This window comes from Amborella trichopoda, chromosome 11 (genome assembly GCF_054954075.1).
Source record: "Amborella trichopoda isolate Santa Cruz 75 chromosome 11, AtrichopodaSantaCruz75HAP2 v2.0, whole genome shotgun sequence".
In the NCBI taxonomy this organism is placed as follows: Eukaryota; Viridiplantae; Streptophyta; class Magnoliopsida; order Amborellales; family Amborellaceae; genus Amborella; species Amborella trichopoda.
The window spans coordinates 61,603-87,088 of record NC_142346.1 but is presented as its reverse complement, the minus strand read 5'-3'; the positions used below and the strand labels follow the sequence as shown (position 1 = coordinate 87,088).

General features: G+C 37.8%; 1 protein-coding gene across 20 annotated transcripts in view; it reads right to left on the bottom strand.

Moving 5' to 3' along the window:
• The window catches only part of LOC18441503 (pentatricopeptide repeat-containing protein At4g18975, chloroplastic), a 35,536-nt gene that overhangs the window by 3,383 nt on the left and 6,667 nt on the right, over positions 1-25,486 (bottom strand). For 8 of the 20 annotated variants that reach the window (XM_088851832.1, XM_088851824.1, XM_011627698.3 and 5 more), the window contains exons 4-7: positions 17,428-17,547; positions 16,322-16,465; positions 9,649-9,861; positions 1,439-1,634 (exon numbers count right to left, since the gene is read on the bottom strand). In XM_088851832.1, the coding sequence (XP_088707958.1) occupies positions 1,439-1,634; positions 9,649-9,861; positions 16,322-16,465; positions 17,428-17,547 (673 nt within the window). Of the gene's footprint in view, positions 1-1,102; positions 1,156-1,438; positions 1,635-9,648; positions 9,862-16,321; positions 16,466-17,427; positions 17,548-17,953; positions 18,134-25,486 lie in introns of those variants that run through there. The other 12 variants (XM_088851826.1, XM_088851828.1, XM_006851733.4 and 9 more) reach the window with 4 other exon arrangements.

Below are 25,486 nucleotides of genomic sequence, written 5' to 3'. Positions count from 1 at the left end.
TCGGCCCAGGCGGGGGTTGAGCTGGTACATAATTTCTAAAAGAACTGAGTGACTACTCTACTGATCTGCATAGGAGAGTTGAACGTAGCAAACTCATTGATGATTTGCAGAATGGAATTAGATATCCACCAGAAGTTTGCGATCGTATGGAGGAAGGCCCTGTCTTTGTTCCCTTCTTTTAGCCATTTGAACTAGATCTCTGGAACCAGTATAATTCTTCTTGCTTATCAATCTTGTTGAATTCCCCTTGGCCACCAGCCTCCCATTTCTTTCTGTCTGAGATAGGTCTCTAATTTGCTCAGCAAGATCCAAGTTATCAATTCCTTCAAGAAGATTCTACTTCTCATGGAGATTACCAAACTAGCAGTAATTCCATCATCTGAGCTTAACTGTTAACAATTGGATTTCTTTTTTCAGGGGGTGTATCCTGCAGAGCATGCACTGCAGAGGTGGTCCACGGTATGAGTAATTCCCAATCAGTCGAGCACCTTGACCCATTTCTTAGAGCCCAACAGTCAAAGAAACAGTCAGTTGCTATAAAATTTGATTCTGGGTACTTCATGAACTCATGAATTTAGGTCTCAAACAATATTACAGAATTCTAGGACAGAGAAATAAGAAAAAGACTTGAGCAGTTTGGACAATCCAAATTAGCGAACTCCCTAAATTTTCGTACCAGGAAGAGAGCAACACAGGGCAGTATTAAAAAAAACCAAAGGAGATCATTTTCCCCCTTCACCTTGGTTGATGCGAAACAAATAGAAAAGAGATATGGAGCCAATTGACAGGGTCTATCATTCCTTCATCAGTTAACCGTATATCAAAATGATTTTGAGCTTTTTCATGCATTACAAATTTATAAATCTATAAAATTGCAAGAAGTCCATAATTTGGAAAAACGAGGGTCTGCAGTCCTCTTCTCAAAATAAGGAATGGCCTTATTGTAATGTACATCAAGTTAAGTCCACTAGGCAGGTCCAAAAAAGTCCCCTAAACGTTTAAAAGAACTAACATTACAAATTTATAAATTTATAAAATTGCACGAAGTCAATCATTTGGAAAAACAGGGGTCTGCAGTCCTCTTCTCAAAACAGGGAATGACCTTATTGTAAGGTACATCATGTTCAGTTCACGAGGCAGGTCCAAAAAAGTCCCCTACACATTTAACAGAACTGCATCAATTCATTTTAGGGATGTTATAGAAACTATTAGTCAGTACGATTGACTACAATGGGCAACATGTAAAGAGAATAAAGAGAACAACAATAAAGAGAACACCACATTAACTGGCGAGACTGGGCAGCAAACAAGATAAGTCTCTCCTTCGTGAGAAATTTCCGGAAATCTTATTCTTCAAGACGAATGCTAAAAATGTACATGCGTATGGAAATATACACCCTTAGTCCACATATTGAACAATAAGGTGAGAAGTACATACCACACTCTTTATCCTTCTTTGAGACCTTTGATTTCTTGGATCGCCTACCAGATGATTTATTAAAAAGATAATTGTATTTCTCCAATACCGTTTCCTTTTCATCACATCGGCCCAATAATTCATATGAATTTGCCACCTTCAGAACAATAGACTTTTCTGGAGGTTCTCGATCAAATGTTTCAAGTCCCTTGAAAAGCTTCAGGTACAAACAAAAAATTCAAATTTAGTTCCTCTGTATCTGAACCTTATCACAAACACTACCTTATCACAAACACTACAACAAATTACTAGAACTTTCAAAATTTCCAGATCTCTTTCAGCCAAAACAAACATATTGCATATACCCCATCAGAAAATATTTGGGAGTTAAATTAAACATATTTATTTAGTTCCTGTCATTGGAGCGGCACATAACTCTGTTCAAAGGAAAACCACAGGCAAATCTTAGAGTTCACCATAATTTGGGGCACGAAAAACCTCAAGGAATGTTCTTCTTCATGAATAATTAATAATATCTTAACTCTTGAATAGGTGGACTTGGATGGTGGAACATGGCTGAATTGACAATGATCGATGATGGCCCTCTAGCTAGTTTGAGGAATGGTTTAGCCACTATCTCAAGATAGAAGTCGCTCCAACAGGGTAAATTACATTCCTTAAGTTCAATTGGGTTGAACATTCTTTAAGTACAATTGGGTTGAAACAAACCTATCATTCCGGTACAACAAAATAGGAACAAAGAAATTCTTGCTCCTTCTTGACCTGGTACAATGAGACACCAGAAATTTTTCTATATACAAATTTAGAGAGGAGAGAGAGAGAGAGAGAGAGAGAGAGAGAGAGAGAGAGAGAGAGAGAGAGAGAGAGAGAGAGAGAGAGAGAGAGAGAGATGTAATGAAGAGAAATAAGTTCAGTAACTCTGCGATGCCACTTTATAGAAATAACTAGGTCCAAATGAAATGATTATTTTATGAACAAGTTAACTTTAGTTTGTATTCATAATAAATGGGTCCAAGATATCAAAAATTAGGCTATTCAAAGATCGGAAGCTTTAGATATAAACAACTTGCATCCCAGCAAGGGGAGGGCTATGCAACCAAAAATATGCCGCCCTTAAAAGGGGCCCAGGACAACGAGTCAAAGGGCCCGAAAAGATACTCAAAACACTTCCAAAATCAGAGGCCAACAAACACAAGAGGGGTTGATGGGTTGTCCGGTGATGATGTGGCGGCCTCCTTAGCGAGGGCATGGGCTTCCTGGTTTGATTCCTGCCAAGTATGCCTCCATAAGACGAGCATATCTCTGCAGAGGTGTGCAATTTCAACAAAGATGTGAGCCAGTGACCAAGGATTGGGAGCAGATCCAGATGCCCAACTTATTACATTCTTAGAGTCTCCCACAATCATAAATGACTAATTCCACTAAGGGTCAAGCAACTTGAACTCCTCAAGTAATGCCAGCTTCTGCAATCTGGCACCCAAAAGGGAGAGCCTAAACGATATTTATGCCACAAAATCTGCGTCCACAGCTGGTCCTGTTGGGTGGCAACGCGCCACCACCATTTTTCAAGCATGGCCGTGTTGTCCTTCCTCAGTTTTCGAATGCCAAGTCCCCCGAGAGGCTTAGGTTGGCAAAGTTTCTCCCAGGAAATTAGGAGGAAATTGTGGGTGGTTGCCTCGCCCGACCAGAAGAATATGCGAAAAGTTGCTTTAGTCAACAAGTAATGGCGGCCAGCCTGCGGAAGATGGACATCTAATACACAGGGATATTGGCAAGGGTAGCCTTGATGTGCGTTAATCTCCAAGCTGGGCAAAGAAAATGGCCCTCCATCTTGCAAGTTTGCGGTCCACTTTGTCGATGATACGAGACCTTGAACTCTTCTTGGGTTTGCCGATGCAAAGGGGCATTCCCAAATAATTTGAAGGGAGGGATTCTGCTTGGCATCCCTAATTGTCCGCCAAGGACTTAGTGATTGGAGATCCAAGGAAATCCCCATCATCTTGGATTTGTTTAGGTTGACTTTGAAGCCCATGGCAAACTCGAAACATCTTAGGAGGAGAAAAAGATTATTGCATTCCTAACGGGATGCGTTACAGAATATGAGGGTATCATCCGCGTATTGGAGGTGGGTGGCAACAGGCCCTGGCTTCCACACTTAAAGCCATGTGTTCTTCTTGTAGAAAACATCCTTGAGATGGACTGGCTTAAAACCTCTACCTATATAGCGAAGAGAAACGGGGAGAGGGGATCACCTTGCCTGAGTCTCCTAGAGGAGGGGAAGAAACCTTTGTGTGATCCATTTATGAGGACGGAGAAGAAGGGTTGGGTATAACACGCTTTCAACCAGATCCTCCATCGACTACCAAAACCCATTCTATAAAGTGCCTCATCCAAAATAGCCCAATCTACATGGTCATACACTTTTTCCCAATCTAACTGATAACTAGATCGAGTAGTTTCGCTAAGTGTCTTGACTGGATGCATTTGTGCGCTACTAGAGCCCCATCTAGGATTTGTCGGTCCTTGACAAAAGCACTTTGAGAGGGGGAAATAACCAGGGTCAGGACCTCCTTTAGGCGAGTGGCTAGGACTTTGGAAATAATTTTGTAAGTGGAGTTGATAAGGCTGAATCGACGGTAGTCTTTAAGTAGCTTGGCTCCTTCGATTTTTGGGACGAGGGTGATGAAGGTAGCATTCATAGCCCTTGGATGATGCCCATGGAATGGAATTCTTCAAAGAGAACTAGGAGTCATTGCGGAGAGAGTCCTAGAAAATTTAAGGGAGCCATCGAAAAGCCATCGGGTCCAAGGGCCTGATCAGAAGCAAGTTGGTTGATTAGCTGAAAGGATTTCTTCTTCTGAGAAGGGTCTCTCCCACCACCATGCTTTTTCGGGCGGGGGGGGGACAAAGAAAAGAGAGAGGCTGGGATTCGTCCGTGATGTAGGGTTGAGGATTTCTGGTCTTGGAAAGATCCATGCAGCTGATGACTCCAAACTTTCAAAGAAAACTTAAGACGCTGAAGTTTACGTTGAATCATGAATCCTGCCCAGCGGTGGACAGACGAGGAGAGAGAATCCCACCAAGTATGGAAACGAGACCTTAATGAGCATTCTTCTAACCAAGCCAGTTTAAATATGAATGGTTTGGGGCCTCTAGATGCTAGGTTTGTGTCCAACAGAATTGGGCAATGATTGGAAGTGGGTTTTGGCATAGTAAAAATGTGGGACCCAGGAAAAGAGGAGTCCCAGTCGACACTGACCAAGAAACGTTCGAGTTTAGAGAGGGTAGGGGAGGTGGAGTGGTTGGACGACATGAATTGGGCGCCCTGGATCGGAATATCGAGTAGTTGTTATGGGAGACAAAATCAGAGAAATTCAGCATGGCTTGAGAAATCCTAGAACTAGTGTTCCTTGCATGAAATGTAAGAACACCCTTGACTTCAAAAACTTTGAACCCAAGCATTCTAACCATCGAAAACCGCCTCTCTCTAAAAGTTATTTCCCATTGGTTAACCAACCTTCTTCCTCTCAATCATTGGTGTACACAAAAAATTACTATCCAGGTCAATCCTATTACCACAAAAAATTATTAATATCTTAAACATCTTCAAATAATAAGACATAACTTTTAAAATTATGAATATTATTTCTTTACCGAAGTATATTATTTTATTCAATGTTCAAAACGCAAAGGCAGCTGCCTAGGTGGTTTGGGGTCTAGGCCGCCTAGGCAGGCGCCCAGACCCAAACCTTTGGCCTATGTTGTCTTTTTTTAAAAGTTCGACCCCCACACACCCAGTTTATAAATCATACAAGTAACTTCATGTATAAAACTAAAAAGAAAAAAGGAAAAGTAAAAAACAATATTCATTCGTTTTGGGGGCAAGGGCTTTTTTATTAAATTGTTTTCCAAAGACCCAAACTACATATCAAAATGAGAAAAAAATAATCCAAACAGACAATAACATAACAAATATATTCACAAAGTATCACAAAAAAAAATACAAATAGCAAAGAATAACATCATTAGACATTGTGGAAAAAGAATACATATCCTAATAAAAACTATTGAGATATACCAACCTTCTTGAAGTGGATTCGATATCGGACCAAACCGCAATGTTTGGGGTCCCAAATATCCTCTTTTACAATCATTATAAGCGTAAAAAAGATTGCGGATAAATAAAAAAGATTGCGGATAAATATCCTTTAATATCGTGACCATTCGAGTTATTTCTCACTACAATCATCATAAGCGTCAAAAAATTTCGATCTCTCAACAAATCTTCAAATCTAGTTTTTCTTCAAGTTGTTTCTCACTCTAAACTTCACAAAAAATGTTATTGGGGATAAGAATGGACCCAAACCCTTTTCCCCCTTTTAAGGGGGTAAAATTTACAATTTGTCCTTTCCCAAGTTTTTTTTTCCGCCAAGGATCGAGGCAGCGCCTAGGAGCCCGACTTTTACACCACCTAGATGGGCGCCTAGAAGAACCCTCCTAGAATAAGCTGTGTTGTCCACGACTAGACGTTTCTTAAAAAAGGTGGCCTAGGAGGCAAGGCGGCCAAATTTTTGTTCATTGATATTATTTAATTATTTTGGAATGAAAATAAGCTGCTCATATGAAAAATGCTAAAATATTAAGAATATCATCTGTTGAAAAACATGGATTGGACATCCCAAGAATCTAGGGGTCCTAGCCGCTTGGGCAGCCCCCTATGCGGGGGCCTGAATTTCTAGGTAGCCTATATAGAATGTCCAAACCAGAGTTGAAAATCAGATTATTATTTTTTAGTTTTTTTTGTTTCTTCGTATTCATTCAAAGCTGGAGGAGATCCATCATCCATCTCTAATGGGACTACTCTAACGGTGGTCATCACCTCAGAGGTTCCTTCCACAAAAAAATAAACTCTTCTTCCCTAAGACTATAGCTGGTAAAGCATGGGCTCTCCTGCCTCATGTCACCAACTCTAAGATAAATCCCAACCATGAATTCTTGGTCCTCATTCCTCTACCGCTGCGTCAAACTCGTAAATCTATATCTTACATCTATCTCTTTTTCCACAGTCTCGTCCATCCAAATCCCACCTATTTATTATGGTTAAGAGGGGACCATGTCATACAGAATTGTGCGAACTATCGAGAGATAAAGCTTACAGAACCATACTATGAAGCTCTGGGAGAGAGTGATTGAGCAACCACTAAGGCATGAAACTAGTGTATCTGAAAACGAATTTGGTTTTATGCCAGGCAGGTCAACAACCGATGCTATTTTCCTATTTAGGCAACTGATTGACAAGTTTAGGGCGAAGGAAAAAGATCTTCACATAGTCTTTACTGTTCTAGAGAAAGTTCTACCTTGAGATTTGATTTGGTGGGTAATGGAAAAGAAAAGAGTCTCTAGACATTGCATCAACTTGGTGGGAGATATGTACGACGGAGCACTAACTAGTGTATGAACAACTAGTGAAGACATGAGAGAGTTTTAAGTGACAGTAGGTCTACATCATGGGTCAGCCCATACCTCTTTGTCTTAGTTATGGACAAAAGTTAGAACTTTAGAGGATGCTTTAAAATCTAAAGGTTTTAAAATTAGTAGGACTAAGACAGAGTATATGGAATGCAAGTTTAGTAATAATAGGAATAAAGACGAGGAAGTAGTTAAGATTGACAGCCAGGAAATACTAAAAAGACCGCACTTTCGATATCTTGGGTCGATAATTTAGGATATGTTTGATAAGCACGTAATATTCAAATATTTCAATATATTATGAGATATAGATATTCTTTACCACAATATGGTTAAAGCCGCATTTGATGGAACCAAATTGGATTGTATGAGATTTGAATATCACCCCAAAATCAATATCTTCTGAAAAACAGGTGGGACTTGAATTTAAAAAGATTTGAAAAAACACTCACTTGCAGCGTTAAATTTATCCAACAGAAAAATATGTCTCTCCCTCTCTTGCATCTTATGAGGCTCCCCTCCTCTCTCTCTCTATCTTCCCATCAACCAGAAAAGTACGTCTCTCCCTCTGTCTCTCGCTCTCTCACATCTTATGAAGCCCCGCTCTTTTCTCTCTCTCTCTTTATCTTCCCAACCTGGTCATTACTTTCTTTTCTCAATAGAGTGCCTCGGCTATACTTATTCTATGGGTGTGTTGTTTCTTGACGGGCTAACATTCTGCCCCATAAAGCAAAGTTGGCTTCACAATTGTCCTATCGAATTTCCTTTTCAACGTCATTAGTATGTGGTGATCACATAAAACTCTGGTTGCACATCTCCACTTCGCCTACCCATCTCTAATTCTATGTGTAACAACTTCCTCAACCTCTCCATCTTTTTGGAGCAGCAACATTGAAACCTTCAAAGATCCACATCCTTGCTCGAGGGCTAGGTGACGGTCCTCATGCTCTTAGAAAGTTGGAGCCAAACCTAGCACACGAAAGAGTTCAATGATAATGATGTTCAGCAAGATGCTTTTATCTCTTTAGTCCATAGACTAATTAATCCAAACTATTAATAGTCTTGTTGGAATCTTTATAATAATTTTTTTCTGGGCATGTGAGTACAGATGCAGATCTATTACAGGTTGACATGACATATGTATCTATGAAGAAATTTCCTAGTATGTGCAAACTATCGCCCATAGGGTCTAATGTTGTGAACTTAATAATTCAACAGGAAGGAGGAGGCATCTAGACATCTCGATTTTCCAAGGAAAATCTCTACTGCCCACAATCTCCCTTATTCTCTCATAAGATTTGTCTACCAATATCCCCCAAACTGCTTGTCTACCAATATCCCCCAAACTGCTAAGATGCTAAGCTCATCTGAGCACACCCAGCTACCTCTATCCTCCTAGCACTTATCCCTTAAATTTTTCTTATTTTCTCTTTCCATACACCCCAAGCTTTACATTGGACAACATGTCAACAAGTTCCGAGATCTCTAAAGAGATATATTGCCATCCACTTGTTGCCTTTTTTTAAGTGTTTACTGTTGTATTGTGCCATCCACTTCTTAAGAACCTAAAAGTGTCTCCAAAGGAATCTGAGCAATCATGATGTGTATATACACCAAATCCTCATTGAAAATGTGATTCTATTGTGTCTATCCACCTAATGTCAACGCACATGAACATTATATATACAAGGCCAGGATGGTGCAAATCGTTTCCCCTAAGGAGCTTGTTCTTAGTGGTCAATTGCATGAAACTCATCACTCGAGTAATTGAAATATTCCAGGAATGGACTCACGGCTAGGTGGTTAGGGTGGCGGGTCGCCACAACATAAGGTCTTGAGTTCGATTCCTATCACGGGTAAGGACCCTTCCCCACTGAATTACCCAAAAAAAAAAAAATTTGACATATTCCAATCATAATTTTTTGTGTGGAAGGTATTAGAATGGGACCTTAACAAAAAAAAGTAGCAGAAGAACACCTACACCAACGTATCGATTCTCTACTTTGGATGTACAGCAGCCCTAACAACCCCAACAAACAGGTTGACTTTATTGATCATCTTCTAAAAAATCTAAACCAACCTCTTCCTCAAGGCAATCCACAATAATGACCTCCTTATCCATAATAGTACCAAGAATATGCAACTTATACTTCATATCAAACCCACAAATGAGTCCACTGTTGTTAGTAACCTTTCCTGTAGTTTTTGCTCCAATTGTATTCAGGTTTAGAGGCTGAGTCATTACAACCTCTAATCGAGTCAAAGGCAAAAGATGACACATAATATAGTTGCTACAACAATGCTTACATACAATCTCATAGAATTACACATTTACATTTTCCTAAAAATAATAGAGATGCAAGATTTAGTTCTCAACCATATTTAGTTCTCTTCAACAAATAAACTTGTCGAAATCAATACAATAGAAAATGGCGTTTGAAGTACAATATCCAATAATAAAATTCACTACAAAGAGTCGGGAGTTTAGTGTGAAAAGAAATATGTCAAAGCCAAAAGATAAGCATCATAATAAAGTATACAAGCTCATAATATCAGATATTTACATTGTCCTAAAAATGTAACAGATATGATGCATGATTTAGAAATCAACCTCATTTCTCTTCAACATAAGACAAATAAACTTCTTGAAATCAATAGAATAGAAAACGGCATTTGAAGTACAATATCCAATAACAGAAGTCACCATAAAGATTTATAGAGTCTAGTAAGAAAAGAGATACTTTTACAAGCCTCTCTAACATGTTGTTTCGATAGTAAATTGAAATCATAAGTTTGCATGACTTCCATGGAACTGAATGCAGATCATGTCCAATTCTCTTCTGCCAGAACATGTGAGCTTCCTCTGCTCTGTCATCTTTATCGAGTGCACATATCAACTGCTCATATGTATTCATGGTGGTGCCTTGCCCCTTGCTTAGCATCCACTTTATCACCTGTAGAACACAGTGTGATTGAATAACAAAAGAAGCTTAGCCATACACTATCCAGGTGGAGACACTACTCCAATGTAAGAGAACATCCTGTTCGAAAGATGGTTTCACGTTGACATCCCCATTCTATTGAACAGACAACAAGTAACAAGGAATCATGAAACTTAATAAACAAATTGAGAGGTTGATGCACTATATCTTACAAATTACACACGCACTACACATACATAGGCAATATTAGATATATAGGTTGCACATATTGAGAAAATATACAATGCTACAATTATATTACAAGATTATAACTACAACAAACATAAAATCATATAATATACACTATAAGTTTGATGCAAAGAACTTGAAGAAACAATAAATATCAACAAGAAAACCACCAGACACATGCAATTTTGGAGAAACCCTAAGGTTTCCTCCCACCTAGGGCTGAAGCCTTAGGCTTCGTTTTTCAAGACGGTCTTTATTTTTTCTGAAAAGAGGAATACATTATCTTTTTTCTCCAGCCCATCCACGTCCCTCTTTTCTATTAAAAATTTATTGTTTTAGCAATATTTTGTATTAAGAAACAATAAAAATAAGTAAGAAAACAACCAAACACATGCAATTTAGGAGAAACCCAAGGTTTCCTCCCACCTAGCCATAGGTTTCTTTTCTCAAGACAAGTCTCTCTTTTTCTGAAAATAGGAATAAATGATCTTTTTCCTACTGCCAATCCATGCCCCTTTTTTATATTAAAAATTTATTGTTTTGGACAATATTTGTTCATATAATTAACTTTTGACCAAAAGGTCCTAACTTAAGTATAACTTGAAATTAAAATCCCTAACATTAATTAAAATATATATAAATTCCCTAAATAGTCCAGTAATCATCATCATCATCATGTAATGAAATAAATAAATAAAATAATTGAAATAGCACCAAAACAACTTAAAAAGCAATTCATTTTATTCCTTGCTTTTCTTTGTTTTTCTTGGAAACTCTCCTAGGGTTTTTATCCTCCAAATATGTACGAGAATTAAGAGGAATCTGTCGCTCCCAAAGAAGATACTCATGGCTACTCGTCATGCGCTACTCATCATCATTCTCCTTGGATTGAGGAGAACTCGCCTCAAGTTTGAATCTTCATCCTCAAACTCTTCGGAACACAATACTTTGACAGAGCAGCAATATTGAAGATGTTTGAAGTCCCTAAATTTGAATGCAAAGCGATCTTGTAAGCGTTGCTGCCCAACTTCTTCAAAATCATGGTTCTGCCTTATGATCATCCAGCTTGCTGTACTTTCCAACTGGACGTTGTTCCTTCCTGAGATACATTATTATGCAGTATCCCACATTAAGCTCCTTGAAACGGCGATGCATGTCCGCTGCATCTTTGTATTTGGTTGTATTGGCTTCTAGACTAGCACATAATGCACCTGATTCATCTGTTCAACCAAGTCCTCAACAGTAGCATAACCCTCCACATTGGCTTCGATAGGAACCAAGTCAAGTGAATTAGTAGGGTCTTTCCCATATCACCTCGAACATACTCTTACCAGTAGACCTATTGGGGACACTATTGTAGGCAAACTCGCTTGAGGCAGCGATAGGTCTCATTATTTCTTCTTTTCCATCAGAATACTTCTCAAAACATTGCCAAAACTATGGTTTACCACTTTAGTTTGGTCATCTGTTTGCGGATGATAAGTACTACAAAACTGTAATTGAGTGTTCAATTTCTTCCACAAAGTTCCCAAAAATAGTTGAGAAACTTCATATTGAAGTATAAGTTAGCAACGATGTGTGGCATACATGATCTTCTTGCAAGGTATAAAATGAGCCATCTTTGATAATCTATCTATTACCACGAATATGGAATCCATACCTTTTTGAGTCCGTGGAAGTCCCATCACGAAATCCATGTTAACATCCTCCCAAGGTGCATTAGGCATAGGAAGTGGCGAATAAAGCCCATTATTCTGTTATTGCCCTTTAGCTAGCTGACACGTACGACACCTCTCAACAAACCGCATAACATCTCTCTTCAATTCTAGCCAGTAGTACTTGGACTCCACCAATCCTATGGCTTTGTCTCGTCCAAAATGCCCACCATAACCTTCCCCAAGAAGCTCTCTATTCAGGATTTCATCAGTTCATATAAACTCCATGTATCTCCCCGTACGTCTTCCCAGATGATTAATTAATTTTCAATAATATTTATTATTTTTCTGTGAATTTTCAAGAACATATATTGTACTAAAAATTATAATGGAAGTTTGTTTAAAGCTCCTAGATCGTGTCTATTTGTTTTGACAGTAAAACTAAAGATCCTAAGTTGTATCTAGGGTATTAATTTTAATTTATAATAGTATATAGTGGCCTATTTAACTGAAATTCAAGTATATTGAATAACAGAAAAAAAAAATTAATATATTGAGTTCCACAACCACTTCTTTCAATCCCCTCGACTGAAACAACATAACCAAGAAAGATTAGGGTGTCTGTCATGAATTCACACATGTTAAGATTCACATACAGCTATTGTTCCTGTAACAAGTCAAACAGGAACCATAAGTACTCCATATGTGCCTGCTCACCAATGTTGATCATCAAAGTATACCACCACGAATTTCAAAATAAAATGCTTAAACACTTGTTTTATCACCCAAAAATGAAAGGTGTAGCTATGTGGAACTCAAGGTATTGAATTAAATTTTTATTTTTATTTTTATTTCAAATGCCTGAATTCCACTTACATGGACCATTATATGTTACTGTAAATTAAAATAGTACCCTCGATACAACTTAAGATCTTTATTTCTACTTTCAAGAGCTCTAAACTAACTTCCACTATAATTTTTAGTACAAAATAAGTTCCTGAAAACTTACAGAAAAATAAGAAATAACACAAAAAATTAATTAAAACTACTGAGAAGACCTATTGAAAGATGCTTGGAGTTACCCTCACAGGTCGTACATCCACACTCGATCCCCTTACAGATGGAGCACTTTGAGTTGGAAATTCTGATATAGGCAAGCTTTGTATGCAATACTTCTTTTTCTATGATTTTTAAAGAGCTCCAAAACAACTAGGGTTTATAGAAACCCTATGTGAACAAACTAGGTTTATTTCTCCCTTGGCTGGTTGTACATCTCTTTTTCCACATAAAAAAAAAAAAAAAAAAACCTTAGCTCTAGGGTTTTCATATGATACCACCTCCTTTCTTTTATTTTTGGGTGGTGCGATACACCTAAAGGAGAGAGGGTGGTGTGACACAAATATAGAGGAGAGGGTAGCGTGCCTCCCTATGGGGTAAAAAGAGGGGAGGCACATGGTGGCTTCCAATTTTTTGAGAAAGAAAGATAACAAAATTGGCATGGAGAAGAAAGAGAATAGAGGCATGAGAGAGAGAGAGAGAGAATCTTTTTGCCTTGTTTAAAAGAGATTCAAATTAGGTGTTTAAATAGAAGGAAATCTATCTCTCAATTTGAATAAAATTTTCCTAGGTACGTCTTATCTAATTTGCAATTAGAACTTTTAAGATAATTTAGAAAATCTGTTGGATGAAAAATTCAATTAGAGTCATCCCGACCACAAATCAGCAATTGGGTGGAAAGATTTTGACCCACGTCCAACTCCTATTTAAAATTGAAAAAAGATCAAACTTATCATAATCTAGATCTCCCATAATCAAGGATAATCTGAAATTTAAATAATTCCCATAGAATAGGAAACCAAATCTAATTTGAAATAAAAAAGATTTCCTATCTTTTAACCCTTTCAAAGTTTGAACCAAATTTTACGAAAAATGGGGGCGTGGACGCTATAACGTCAAAAGAAAAGGCGTGCCATTTTTTCTTTAAAAAGTGGCGTGCCCACTTTTTTTGTTTAAAAAAAAAAAAAAAGGGTGTGCCTCCCTAAGGGTTAATGTGGGCCCCACATGGGTGGCACACACATGTAGGGGCTAGATCATTGGTCTCACATGTGTATTATCAAGTTATGAAATTTCAAAAATAACTTTTTAAATGAAAATTACAGTAGAAATAATATTTTAAAATTATAAAAAATATTTTAAAATCCTAAAAATATTTTTAATACGAAAACAAAATATACTAGGAGTGGACTAATATCAATGAGTCAAAAATAACGACAATAAGGTCACTCCACTCACCCTAAAAACCCTAATCCACTTTGTTATCTTATGTAACCCAACAAAGACCCATGACCCACAAAGACCCATGACCCACAGTGGGACCATGATCTTGGAATGTGAATTTCAGTTATCCCCTTTAAGAGCAAATCTAACACTTGTCACCACAGTACAAAAAAAGGCTCTCTATATGCATATGTACATGTGTCCCTCTGTAGGACTGCTTCCTAGTAATACAACTGTCATGTATACATGCCGTGTGGAAGTTTGTTGAGGCTTTAGCCTTTGCTCTCACATACCCACAACTGCACACAGGAGACCATACAATTCTCTTGGCCTATAAGAATCATCCTTCGGCATCTCTCCGACCTCAACAAGGGATGGCCCATTGCAAACCTTTATTGATTATGCTACATGCCAAGGGATAAGGGTTTTGGACATGACCAGAGCTATGAACTGCGCAACCCTTGGTCAGTAATACACTCCTGCTGAAGAGCATATTCCACTATAAAATATCATATCTACAAGGTCTCCAGGCCTTTAAAGGCCACAAAACCCAACTAAAAGAAAGTATTAGGTGCATTGGAGAGGCCAAATGGTATCACCAACCACTCATAAAGGCCCTCTCGGGTTTTGAATGCAGTCTTCTACTCATCTCCGGGTCGGTGGGTTGCCCTAACAAACCACTTCTAGAAATTTTGTTTTCAGGTTAAGAATTGTTTAAGTGATTTTTAGAAATTTTTAAAATCATTGTCAGATGTATAACCTCTCCAAGAGATTTTGAGAATAATTTGTAGTTAGAGAATCTTGTGGAAATATTTGAAAAAGACTGTATGACCCTATTTTGTAGGAATAGAGAATATTTTGTGTTTATAAAATTTTCTATCAATTGTTGAAATTGACCAAATCTTTTTGACATTGAATTCCTATAATCTTTTTGACATTGAATTCCTATAATCCTATAAGATTCCTATAATCTTTTTGACATTGAATTCCTAGTCAAAATAGAAGATATATTTTGATTGGTTTTATCCTAGGTTGACCAGAAGTGGATGTGGTTCAAAGAATCAGGGGATAAGGTTCCTATTTTCCTCCCTAAATCACGATTTTTTGGGATGGATGGCTCACACTGATTGTCTTTCTCACCTAACAGCTTACCTAAGATTCTATTGGCCAAGATGAGTTATAACTAGATAAGGCATACCTACACGTCCAACCCTAATTGATCAAGGGAGGTGCCAGTGGTGGCATTGCCCTAGAAAGGCCTTACAAGGTTCTAGAGAAACCCTATTCTTGTTTTGTGCTCTCAAGCCCTAGATCTGAAAAGGGTATTGGCTACAGAGTTTCCCGACTCAAAGAATTCAGCAAGGCCAAGATAATCAGAGTGCACAATCTGTCAGGTAATCAGGTGTGGGGTGTATCCAAAGCTAAGGGGGTCAACCTAGGCAAAGTCGAGTAAGTTTTCCCAGCTATTCTTGGTTTATTTAACAGTCATTAATACTATTTAATTGCAATTTTCAGGAACATTATTTGTATTAGAATTTACACTAAAAGTTTGTATTCAGCCTTGGATTGAGTTGTATTTATTTAGCAGCAAAAAGAAATATCCTAGGTTGTATTTAGGGTTTCTGTAAAGGTTGTATTTGGATTGTTTTATGTTGACAGTACAAAAAAAAACATTGTTTTATGGCACTTGTAAGTGGAATTCAGATATACTAATAAACGAAAGAGAAATTTTTTTATTTTACTCCCTAGAATTGCACAGCCATTTCTTTCAATATATGTACATTTGTACTTGACCACCCGACATGTAGGCTGCCTTTTCCCATTGCTTGTCGGAGACTTTTGTATTAGCTACCTTATCAATATGACTACTGTCATCATTAGTTATCAGAACTTTCCACTTGTAGCAACATCTTGATGTTCTGGCAAGAAGCATACAAAACTGAAACCATACACTAAGACATAGAACCGTGCTCTTCTCAATGTTTACAGTTTTAGACATGAAGACATAGAAACCATCTTCTCAAGATTTAGAGTTTTAGACATGAAGACATAGAAACCATGCTCTTCTCAATATTTAGAGTCGTAGACATGTTCAACAGTTGCATGGTGTACCAAATTATGATGGATAGCTGACCATCAGGAATTACCATTAGAAACATAAATGAACAGATGGTATATTGTTGTCTCACTAGATAGTCAACCAAAACGAACTAAGAAAATTTACAACGAAAATTTGTAGCACGAAACAAACTAAGAAAATTTACAAAGTAAATTTGTAGCATAGATATAAAGAAGTAAGAATGAGGGTGTACTTGAATAATTTGGTGCCATTGTTGCTCCTTCTCAAGAATAGCCAGTGTTCTCTTCAATGAAACTATGGGGAACTTGTGTTCCCATGCAACCCAAGCATCAAGAGCACCATAAACGGCTTCTTTAGATGCTTTCAAATGAAGAACCTGACAATTTCAATTTCTCAGCTTTTATTACTCGTTATGTTAGAAAAAACTTCGTTTTCAAGTGGGCATTGTAAACAAATCACTTTCTTTGATAAGCGTCAGAAGAAAAAAAAAACATTAACATAACTTTGCAAAGTTATTTCAATAAGACTGTCCAGATAGCAAATGATTATACAAAACTGGACATTGAAAAGAAAAATATTTCTTAACCATGAATAACCAAGTATCAAGGACATATGCAAACATTACAAAAGAAATGGGAAATCCATCACCATTACTTTATCCACACCAGATAAAAAGGGGAAAAGATCAAACTGAAAAGGGAATTCGAAACACCATACTTTTAGAAGATTGCCCAGTTCAGCAGGGTCAACTCGATAAGACTCGGCTCTGGACCAGGCGAAGTACTAAGCCGATAGGCAAATCTAAGTTTATAATAATCATCATCGTCATCATCCAAGCCTTCTCCCAACTATTTGGGGTCAGTTCGAATCTAAGTTTTTAGTCATTGAATTAAATCAATGGCATGCTAATTCTATTGTATCTTTTGAAGTACCTCATCCAGAGACAATATATCGTGCCGCAATTCTTAAAGTAAATAAGTTCATGAACACAGAGACACCCTAAAACATTCTCACTTTACAGTAAATGCCAACTAATCAACTGAACTTTCCCTTTCATAGCAAACATCTACAACCATCTAGTCTAATTTCTAATTCCTATAGCTAATGTTTTCCACTAATGAAATAGCTCCACAAAGACAATTCAGATAATTGTAATAAAAAAGAAAAAAAATAAAAACAACACCAAAGATTTGAATACCAACTTGAGCAAGCAAAGGAACAAAACAAAAAAAAGCAGGTCATGAAAAGAAAACACAAAATAAATACCAGGTAGAACAAATGTATCATACAATGCCATCTTCTTGGACAGTTGTGTCCCAAAAGGTGCCTTGTACTTACTGTATTGACAAGAAATTGCATCTTATCTTTCTTTCCGATGTTCTCCCCAATTTCACTCTTGCGCACATTTCCCATGTCACTATTTAGATCTGGTTGCATTGCCTGATTATAATGCCGGACCTGTGACAGCATACTTCTAAAGTTCACTATTTTATTTTTACCATATCAATTCAAATTTGCATATTTCACATTTTCAGCAGCAAAGAATCAAATCCTCCTTGGCAAACCAAGAATACAAAATAATTCAACATGGGATCAGATACAATGAGTGCAGTTACTTTTTGGTTGGAAAATTAACCACACCCCAAACCTTCAGATGTGAAGTCACACAGCTTGGGTGCATCATTCCTCCATCCAAAGTGTGTTGAAAATTTTAACAGCCTTTGAGTGGAGGAATGCACACCCCAGATATCAGCATTCACATCTGAAAGTTTGGAGTGTTATTCTTTTTCCATTTGTGAAGTAACAGCATCCATTAATGTCATACAATTAGCGACATTGTATGCAATGTTTTTTAATTGATTACCATATCTTGTCTTTGGCAGAAAAGAAAATGAATTCCAGCCAATATCAGAGAGTGACCAGTAAATAAGCACTTAGGGCCCAAGAATACGTAATCAAAGTAACAGGAGCAACTGAACAAGTTTGTTTGTTCTGTAATTTCCCCAAGTTCTCTACACTACCAAGCCAAAAGAGTGAGCCATCTAATCAACAAGCCAAAAAGTAGGTTGTCAACACCACACACAATCTGGCACAAGTAATAGCTAAGAAGTTCAAAAGAAAAAAAATGAAGAACTTCACAGAAAGAAACACATAAGCCCACAGACACAGAAAGAAACTAGGAGTAATAACATTAGATTTTCCATAACCATCAGTATGTTAAAGTCAATCCCAAAAATGTTATTACACGAAACAAAAAAAAATAGAGTTTCTTTTAAGTTATACAGCTACATAGTAGGAAACTCGGCTTATATTAAGAAAAAGCAAAAATCCAAAAGGACCATTCATCTAATCACATGTGCAAACACAAGACTACATACAAAACATATTGTTCACAATCCATTTACTCATAACATGCTGCAGTTAAGACTCCAGATCACTAAGTTCGCATGCATGTATGAAGTTCTATTATGGAGAAACTACAAGAGCAAAGCATAAAGAAACACAAAAAGGGAAATTTTTTGTTTTAATAACATAAAAATAGCAATGAATTCATTTATCTCATTTGCAGTGACCTGCTGAATGAGACATTTAAACGCATTCTCTGGGGTTCAATTCAGCAGCAGATCACCTCGCCAAGGAAGGAACCCACAACACCTTTCCCACCGTCCTATTCTCACAACAGGTGCGCTAATTTAACCATATCGCTTATTTGATACCCTCCCCTCCCTCTTCCCTCTCTCTGCCCATACTCTCTGATCTCCCCCCAGAAATAAAAAGAATGAAAAAGAAAAAAAACAAAAAAAAAGAGGAAGTAAAATATATAAAAAAGAAAAAAGAAAAAAGAAAAAAGAAAAAAGAAAAAAGAAAAAAGAAAAAAAAAAGAAAAAAAATTTTGTTATTAGAATTTCCATCAGATCCACCATTCTACCCTTCCTCTCCCCTTACCTTCTATCTTGGGTCTCTTGCTCGTTTCTCTTCTCCGCATACACCTATTCTGTCATTTTCTTCCTTACCCCTTAACTCTCCATCCCTACTCCACGGATGTGTAATCCCTCATCCTCCCTTCCCTCTCCTAATCCTCACCTCCCCTCTTGTTGGGCCCTTCTTCTGGATACTAGTTAGCTTGCAGGTAGCTTCCATGGGTCTATCAAGCTCGGCAGCTCAGAACTGGATTCCTGCCCTCAATCTCACCCCGAAGGCTCATGGTCGCTGCCTTGGCTGCAGTCAGATCACACCCTCACTTCGGCTGAGGATCCACTGCATGGACAGTTTTTACCCCTCGCATAGCAACACAGGGCCATGCTGCCTTTTTCTGTCTCGGGAAGGCCTTTTCAGGATTCCCCATTACTCTTCACATCTCTGTTATGTTCAAGGAATTTTAAACTCTCGCTTTCATTCCGTTATCTCTTTTTCTCTTTCTTTTTGTGTTCATTTCTCACACCCCGAGGGCCCCCTGTACTCACTCTCCTCGGATGGCATACTTCATTAAAACACTCTTTCCTCCCCCTGTTTGTTAATTTAGGTTTTAGCTCTCAGTTTTTGGTTTTGTTTTCTGGATCTCTCTGCTCTCCTACCTCTCTTGTTCTCTGAGCACCCGTCTTGTGGGCTGCCTTTGACCACATCTTGTGGTTTTTGTATATTTTCACCATTTTATTAATATAAAGTTCACCTTTCTCAAAAAACATAGCAACAAAGGTAAAGTTGCAATACAAAAATGAACTATGATGCTAACTCCGACACAAAGGCTATAAGAGTCAAGGGCAGTGTTCCAAAAAATGCTAGGCGGTGTCCAGTAATCATGGTTTAGGTCCAAATTTTATATAAAAAATGCATGAATATTCATGCATTTTTTATAATCCAAACAAAAAAAGCCCGGCAGCTTCATCTACTCCGAAAGCTTTAATAAGAAAGCAGGCTCAAGAGATTGAGACAACTTATATACCGCTGATTATTATTGAAAATGATCACAGGGAAAAAGACCCTGCTGAAATAGCATCCATATATTTACGCAATCATCTGCATCCTAATAGGGTCGATAGATGCAGAGAATAGTATGAGACCATACTTATGGAAACTGGGTCAATGTCAATAGTACACCATTATATTAATAATGACTCGGAAATAGCATATTCCAAGTTCCAAATTCATAAAATCATCTCTTCTAGAGATTGGGGTTTGAATCCTTCAAAACCAAGGATGATAAATACTAAAGGATTTAAAAATAAATCCTACCATTACTTTGAATACATCGAGGCATGGGATGAGGTTTTTGCCTACCAAAATACTAAGACCACACATAGCTGGTACGTACAGTTTAAAAGAACTGAATCAATAGAGTTTCCCAATTGGTTTAAAAGCTGGTTCCTGTTATGGGGATCATGTAGCCAGATACTTCCCCAAAAATTACAAATTTCACAGAGTCTAAAAAGAGACTATCATTTATATTTTATGGCCTTATATCAGGTCCCTTGGATATTAAAATGGGCACACCAACTCTCTGAGGATGGCATGGACCGATGGGATTATATCCCAGAGTTACGCCGACAGATATCAATTAAATGGTGGGATAGTTACAAAAATGATTCCCTGGACCCTGATAAGATTTACATGAAAATAATACCAACCTCCTCACCAACTTCTGATATGGGTTTTTCCGAATATATTAAGTTAATGCAACATAAAAACCCAACACTATCAAAAGCTGAGCTTAAAAAGAAGAAGATGAAGTAAAAATGCCTACTCCATCAAACGACGAAGAAATAGAAGACTATAGTTCGTTAAACGGCGATGACTGTGCATGGATTACCTTCTCCCCACTAAATTGAAGGTAAAAGCAAGGGACGGTACGACTCCAAAAACCCACTCAGGACACGTGTCCCAAAATCAAACTACCACCGACAAAAGAAGCACTATTGGCACTGACCAATCATTAATCTACAGTAAAAAGGAGCATTATCGCCACCAATCGCTGTAGAGGAATCTTACTTTTGTCAGAACTTTAACTTTTGCTTTATTGAAAGGGCATCTTACTTTTCGTGCGGATTTGTAATCCTTTGAAGTCCGACCTCCCCTCCTCTATATAAGGAGGTGAGACCCAAAGGGAAAAGCACCTGAAATGAATCTTGGGAGTTTTTCTGTCTTAGTTTTCTGCCTTTAGTTTTGGGTGTTTAATTCTGAGCGTTTGGTTTTGAGTGATTTGTTCTAAGTGTGAGCTTTGGTTGAGTCTTCTGTGTCTTCTGTCCGAGTCTTCTGAAGAAGAGGAACCACATTGGTCTTATATTGTCTCTTCGAGTCTATCTATGTAAGTGCCTAACCTTGTTGAATATTAAGTAATTGTTCTCTGTGCTTACTATCTTACGTGCTTTCTATGCTTTCTACCTTATGTGCTTACTATCTTACATGCTTTCTATGCTTTCTACCTTATGTACTTTCTATCTTTCTCGATTCTTATTATTAGTCTCTTCCTCTAATATATATATATAGATCTTCATGTTATTATAACTGGTGAAATAGACTTTGTACAAATCTGAAAGTTCCTAAGTGGAAATTTTGTTTTGATGCAATATTTAGTCAAAGTTTCAAATTGGTTTTATTCGTTAAGAATTGACAGTCACATCAGGAATTCTAGTATTATAAAACTTGGGGTGTGACACTTATGTGCTACATATCACTACCAATGTTCAAAAAGGCGTAGGCTTCGCCTAGGCGTTTTGGGGCCCTGACAGCCTAGGCGGCCGAGCGCCCGCCCAAGAACAGGGAGGGGGAGGGATTATTAATTAAGATAAGTATTATAATATAATTAGTATTTATTAATTAATATTCATGAGATTTGATTTTGGATATCAAATATTCACAAAATATCAATTTCTACCAAAGTTTTTGACTATTCACAAAATATCAATTTCATCCAATTACATGATGCCACATGGGTGAGGTTTTACACATGTGCACGAACCACAAATCTCAGACACAAAACATGTACCAAAAATCCAATTGTTGAATTTCTAAAAATCCATCAAAATCCACAACTAAAAAACTCCTTCAGTAACAAATAATTATATAAGATAGATCCCATAGATGGGATGATGTCATCCCCATGTCACCTCCACGTGAAGCAAACATGGACTCCCCACCAGCTCATGTGGATACCCATTAGCCATTTGGGTGTTATGTGTGGGTCCCTTAGGTCAGTCCTTATTTCTCATTTCTAGAAAACAATTATGTAAAATTCATTTTCTTGCTCAGAAAAAAGCCAAAAAAGCTACAAAAATTCTTAAAAAATAACCAAAGCTTTTCCCATCGAAATTACACATTTTGGAACCATATGAAATATATTTAAAAGAAAAATTAGGATCCTATGGAATTGAATAAGGTATCGGAGCACTCTACTTGGCTAGACCTAGAATCCAAAGTCACCTTCTCAGTATTGTCGCAACAAACCCATGACCCTAAGTGTTAATCAAGGGCTCATGATTGGTTTATGAAAGTCAAACCAATAAGTGGCTCTGGACTCTCAAGTTGTAATGGATTATAGGTGCACCCCAAGGGCATGCACTCCTATGGATGTGAGGGTTATTCTCTAGGCACATGTGCATATCTCTTCACAGTGGATCCTCTGAAAGAGCGGCTTCCCATTTGCGACTGTACATGCACATACTATGAGAAGTAATGATTTTAGCACGTCAAGGATCCAGGCTTATGTCCTTTCAAAGCCTTAACCTTCCATACAGGGCAAAATTACACCAAATACTCAAGTTCATATCATCATCAATCAATCACATGCACAATGCCGTCGCCATAACACAGCCATGAGGAAAAAATCAATAAACGCTGACTAGAGGTAAACCTCTACCCTCTCGGGTGCCTCTCGTGTATATATATATATTACTTGAAATTTGGAACGTGTGTACATCTTAGCGAGGCGCACCTAATAAAAATATGAAAAACATGATTCGTAAAATATAAATTGACCAAAATGCCCCTGTAATTTACAGGGGCATTTTGGTCAATTTATATTTTACGAATCATGTTTTTCATATTTTTATTAGGTGCGCCTCGCTAAGATGTACACACGCTCCAAATTTCAGATCATTCTGATTAGTAAAAAAAAAAATGTAAATTGAAACACCACTAGATAACTGTGACCGTGCGATGAAGTTTGGATGGTGATGAGGGTAAGCGAAATCACTGTTCATTTTCGCCTATAGGCATTTTGTAGTATCTTCCATATATATATATATATATATATATATATATATATGAAAAAATCTTAAAAAAGCCTATAGGTGATTTTGATTAGTGTTTCACCCCACTAGAAACTTGTTATGTCCATGGCGGTTTATTGAACGGAGCCGCAATGGGCGACATGTGGTCCATGGCAATTTCTTTGTGTTTTTTTACCGTCACGGACATGTTGTCAGTGACGGTGTACTGCCACAGGGGCATGTTAGGTCCATGGCGGTCTTTAATACTCATTGTCCAAAAAAATCGGAAGGCGCCGAGCCAATGGGAGAAAACACTGTTCATTTTCACTCGTAGGCGTTGCGTAGTGGCGTATATATTTATATATATATATATATATATAGGCCTCATGACTCTCTTAGGGTTATGTAATTATAGGTCCTAGTGCACTATGATCCTAGAGTCACATCGCTCTTGTACCCTCCCACTGTGATCAAGAGCTATAATATGTCCAAGTTACAAGGCGATAAAAGGCCATAACTCCAATACTCATTGAATCATCCCCCATATTTTGGTGATTATGATTGGAATGTTTGCATTTTGGAATTATGCTTCGTTGATATTTGCTTCCCATATTTGAGATTGTCCTGGGAGTCAAGATCTTGCACTATCGGTAGTAAGCACCTTCACGGGCTGTACATAAGACCTTGGTGACGAACTGGGCACATAGCTCGTTTATTGGCATCCCATGAAACAAGAAATTGTGCACATATTTGGTTGTTGATAATGTAAATGGAGATTGAAAGATTTGAGCCATATAATTCATGTTTTGTAATTTTTGTTGTCATATTTGGTCGATGTACAAGTGTGGCTGAAATTCTAAGTGTTGTGCGATTGTTTTGTCATATTTTCAATCTCCATAGAGTCTATAGAGTGGGAAAGTATCTTGGGTTCAAGTTCAAGTGATTTGTAAGGCATTTTCAATGTTTAAGGCATTTTGCCGTAATTTCTGGACATTAAGCATTGTTCCTTGTCTTGAGTTGTATTTTGCTGATACCCATTGATGGTAATATAGAGCCAAACCCAAGGTACACAACTTAAAATTTTCTACATAAAAAACAACTCCAAGGTCTTGCGCTATCGGTTGTCAGCACCATCAACCAGGTACATGAGCTCGTTTATTGGTTTCCCATCAGTAATTTAAAGAGCAGACCACCTAGCATCAGGGCAGCCGTATAGGCGGTCCAGAAGGCCTAGGCGCATAGGCGGGATATCCTTGGGCGCCCGCCTAGGCGTTTAGGACCCGCCCAAGGCCTACACCCAGTGCCCAAGGGCGGAAATGCCCTCATGGAAGTTTTGATGTTACACTTGTGTACTATATATTTAATGTGCCCTAAATCCCTAATTCTTATGTGTTATACAATTATACTCATACTATTAGACTATAGAGACATTTTCCTTTCTACTGGACTGCCCAGGTTCTGGGCACCCGCTTAGGCGTTGAGCGGCCTAGACCCCCCAGCCGCCTAGCACTTTTGAAACATTGCTTCCCATGAAGTAAGATATTATGCACACATTTGCTTGTTAATACCGTAAATGGATATTGAAAATTTTATGTTATGTCGTATTTCGTTGATGTTAATATTGTAAATGGAGATTGAGAGATTTATGTTATGTCATACTTGGTTGATGTAAAAGTGTGGCCGAAATTCTAAGTGTTGGGTGATTGTGTTGTCATATTTTCAATCTCTATAGAGTCTATACAGTGGGAAAGTGTCTTGGGTTCAAGTTCAAGTGATTGTAATGTCTTTGTGTTGGCTTATGATGTATTTAAGTGCCTATGTTCAAGGCATTTTGCTGTAATTTCTGGCCATTAAGCATTGTTCCTTGCCATGAGTGGTATAGGGCCAAACCCAAGGTACACAACTTAAAATTTTCAACATAAAAAACAACTCCAAGACATGTCGCTAGCACCCTCAATCTTGGGAATAAGGGCAATAAAGGTGGAATTCATGCCCCTACTGACAGAGGCTGTGTGGTAGAACTAGTTGAAAAAAGAGAGGACATCAGGAAAGAGATTAAAGAAGATGAGAACCAAGAACACATCTGGTCCTATCATTACCTAGATAAAAAATGCCCTTATGAATTTCTTCAGGGGTGAAGGGTAACTCAAGATTTTCCACTAGACCTTGGGAAAGGGAGAGAAAGGAAAGGT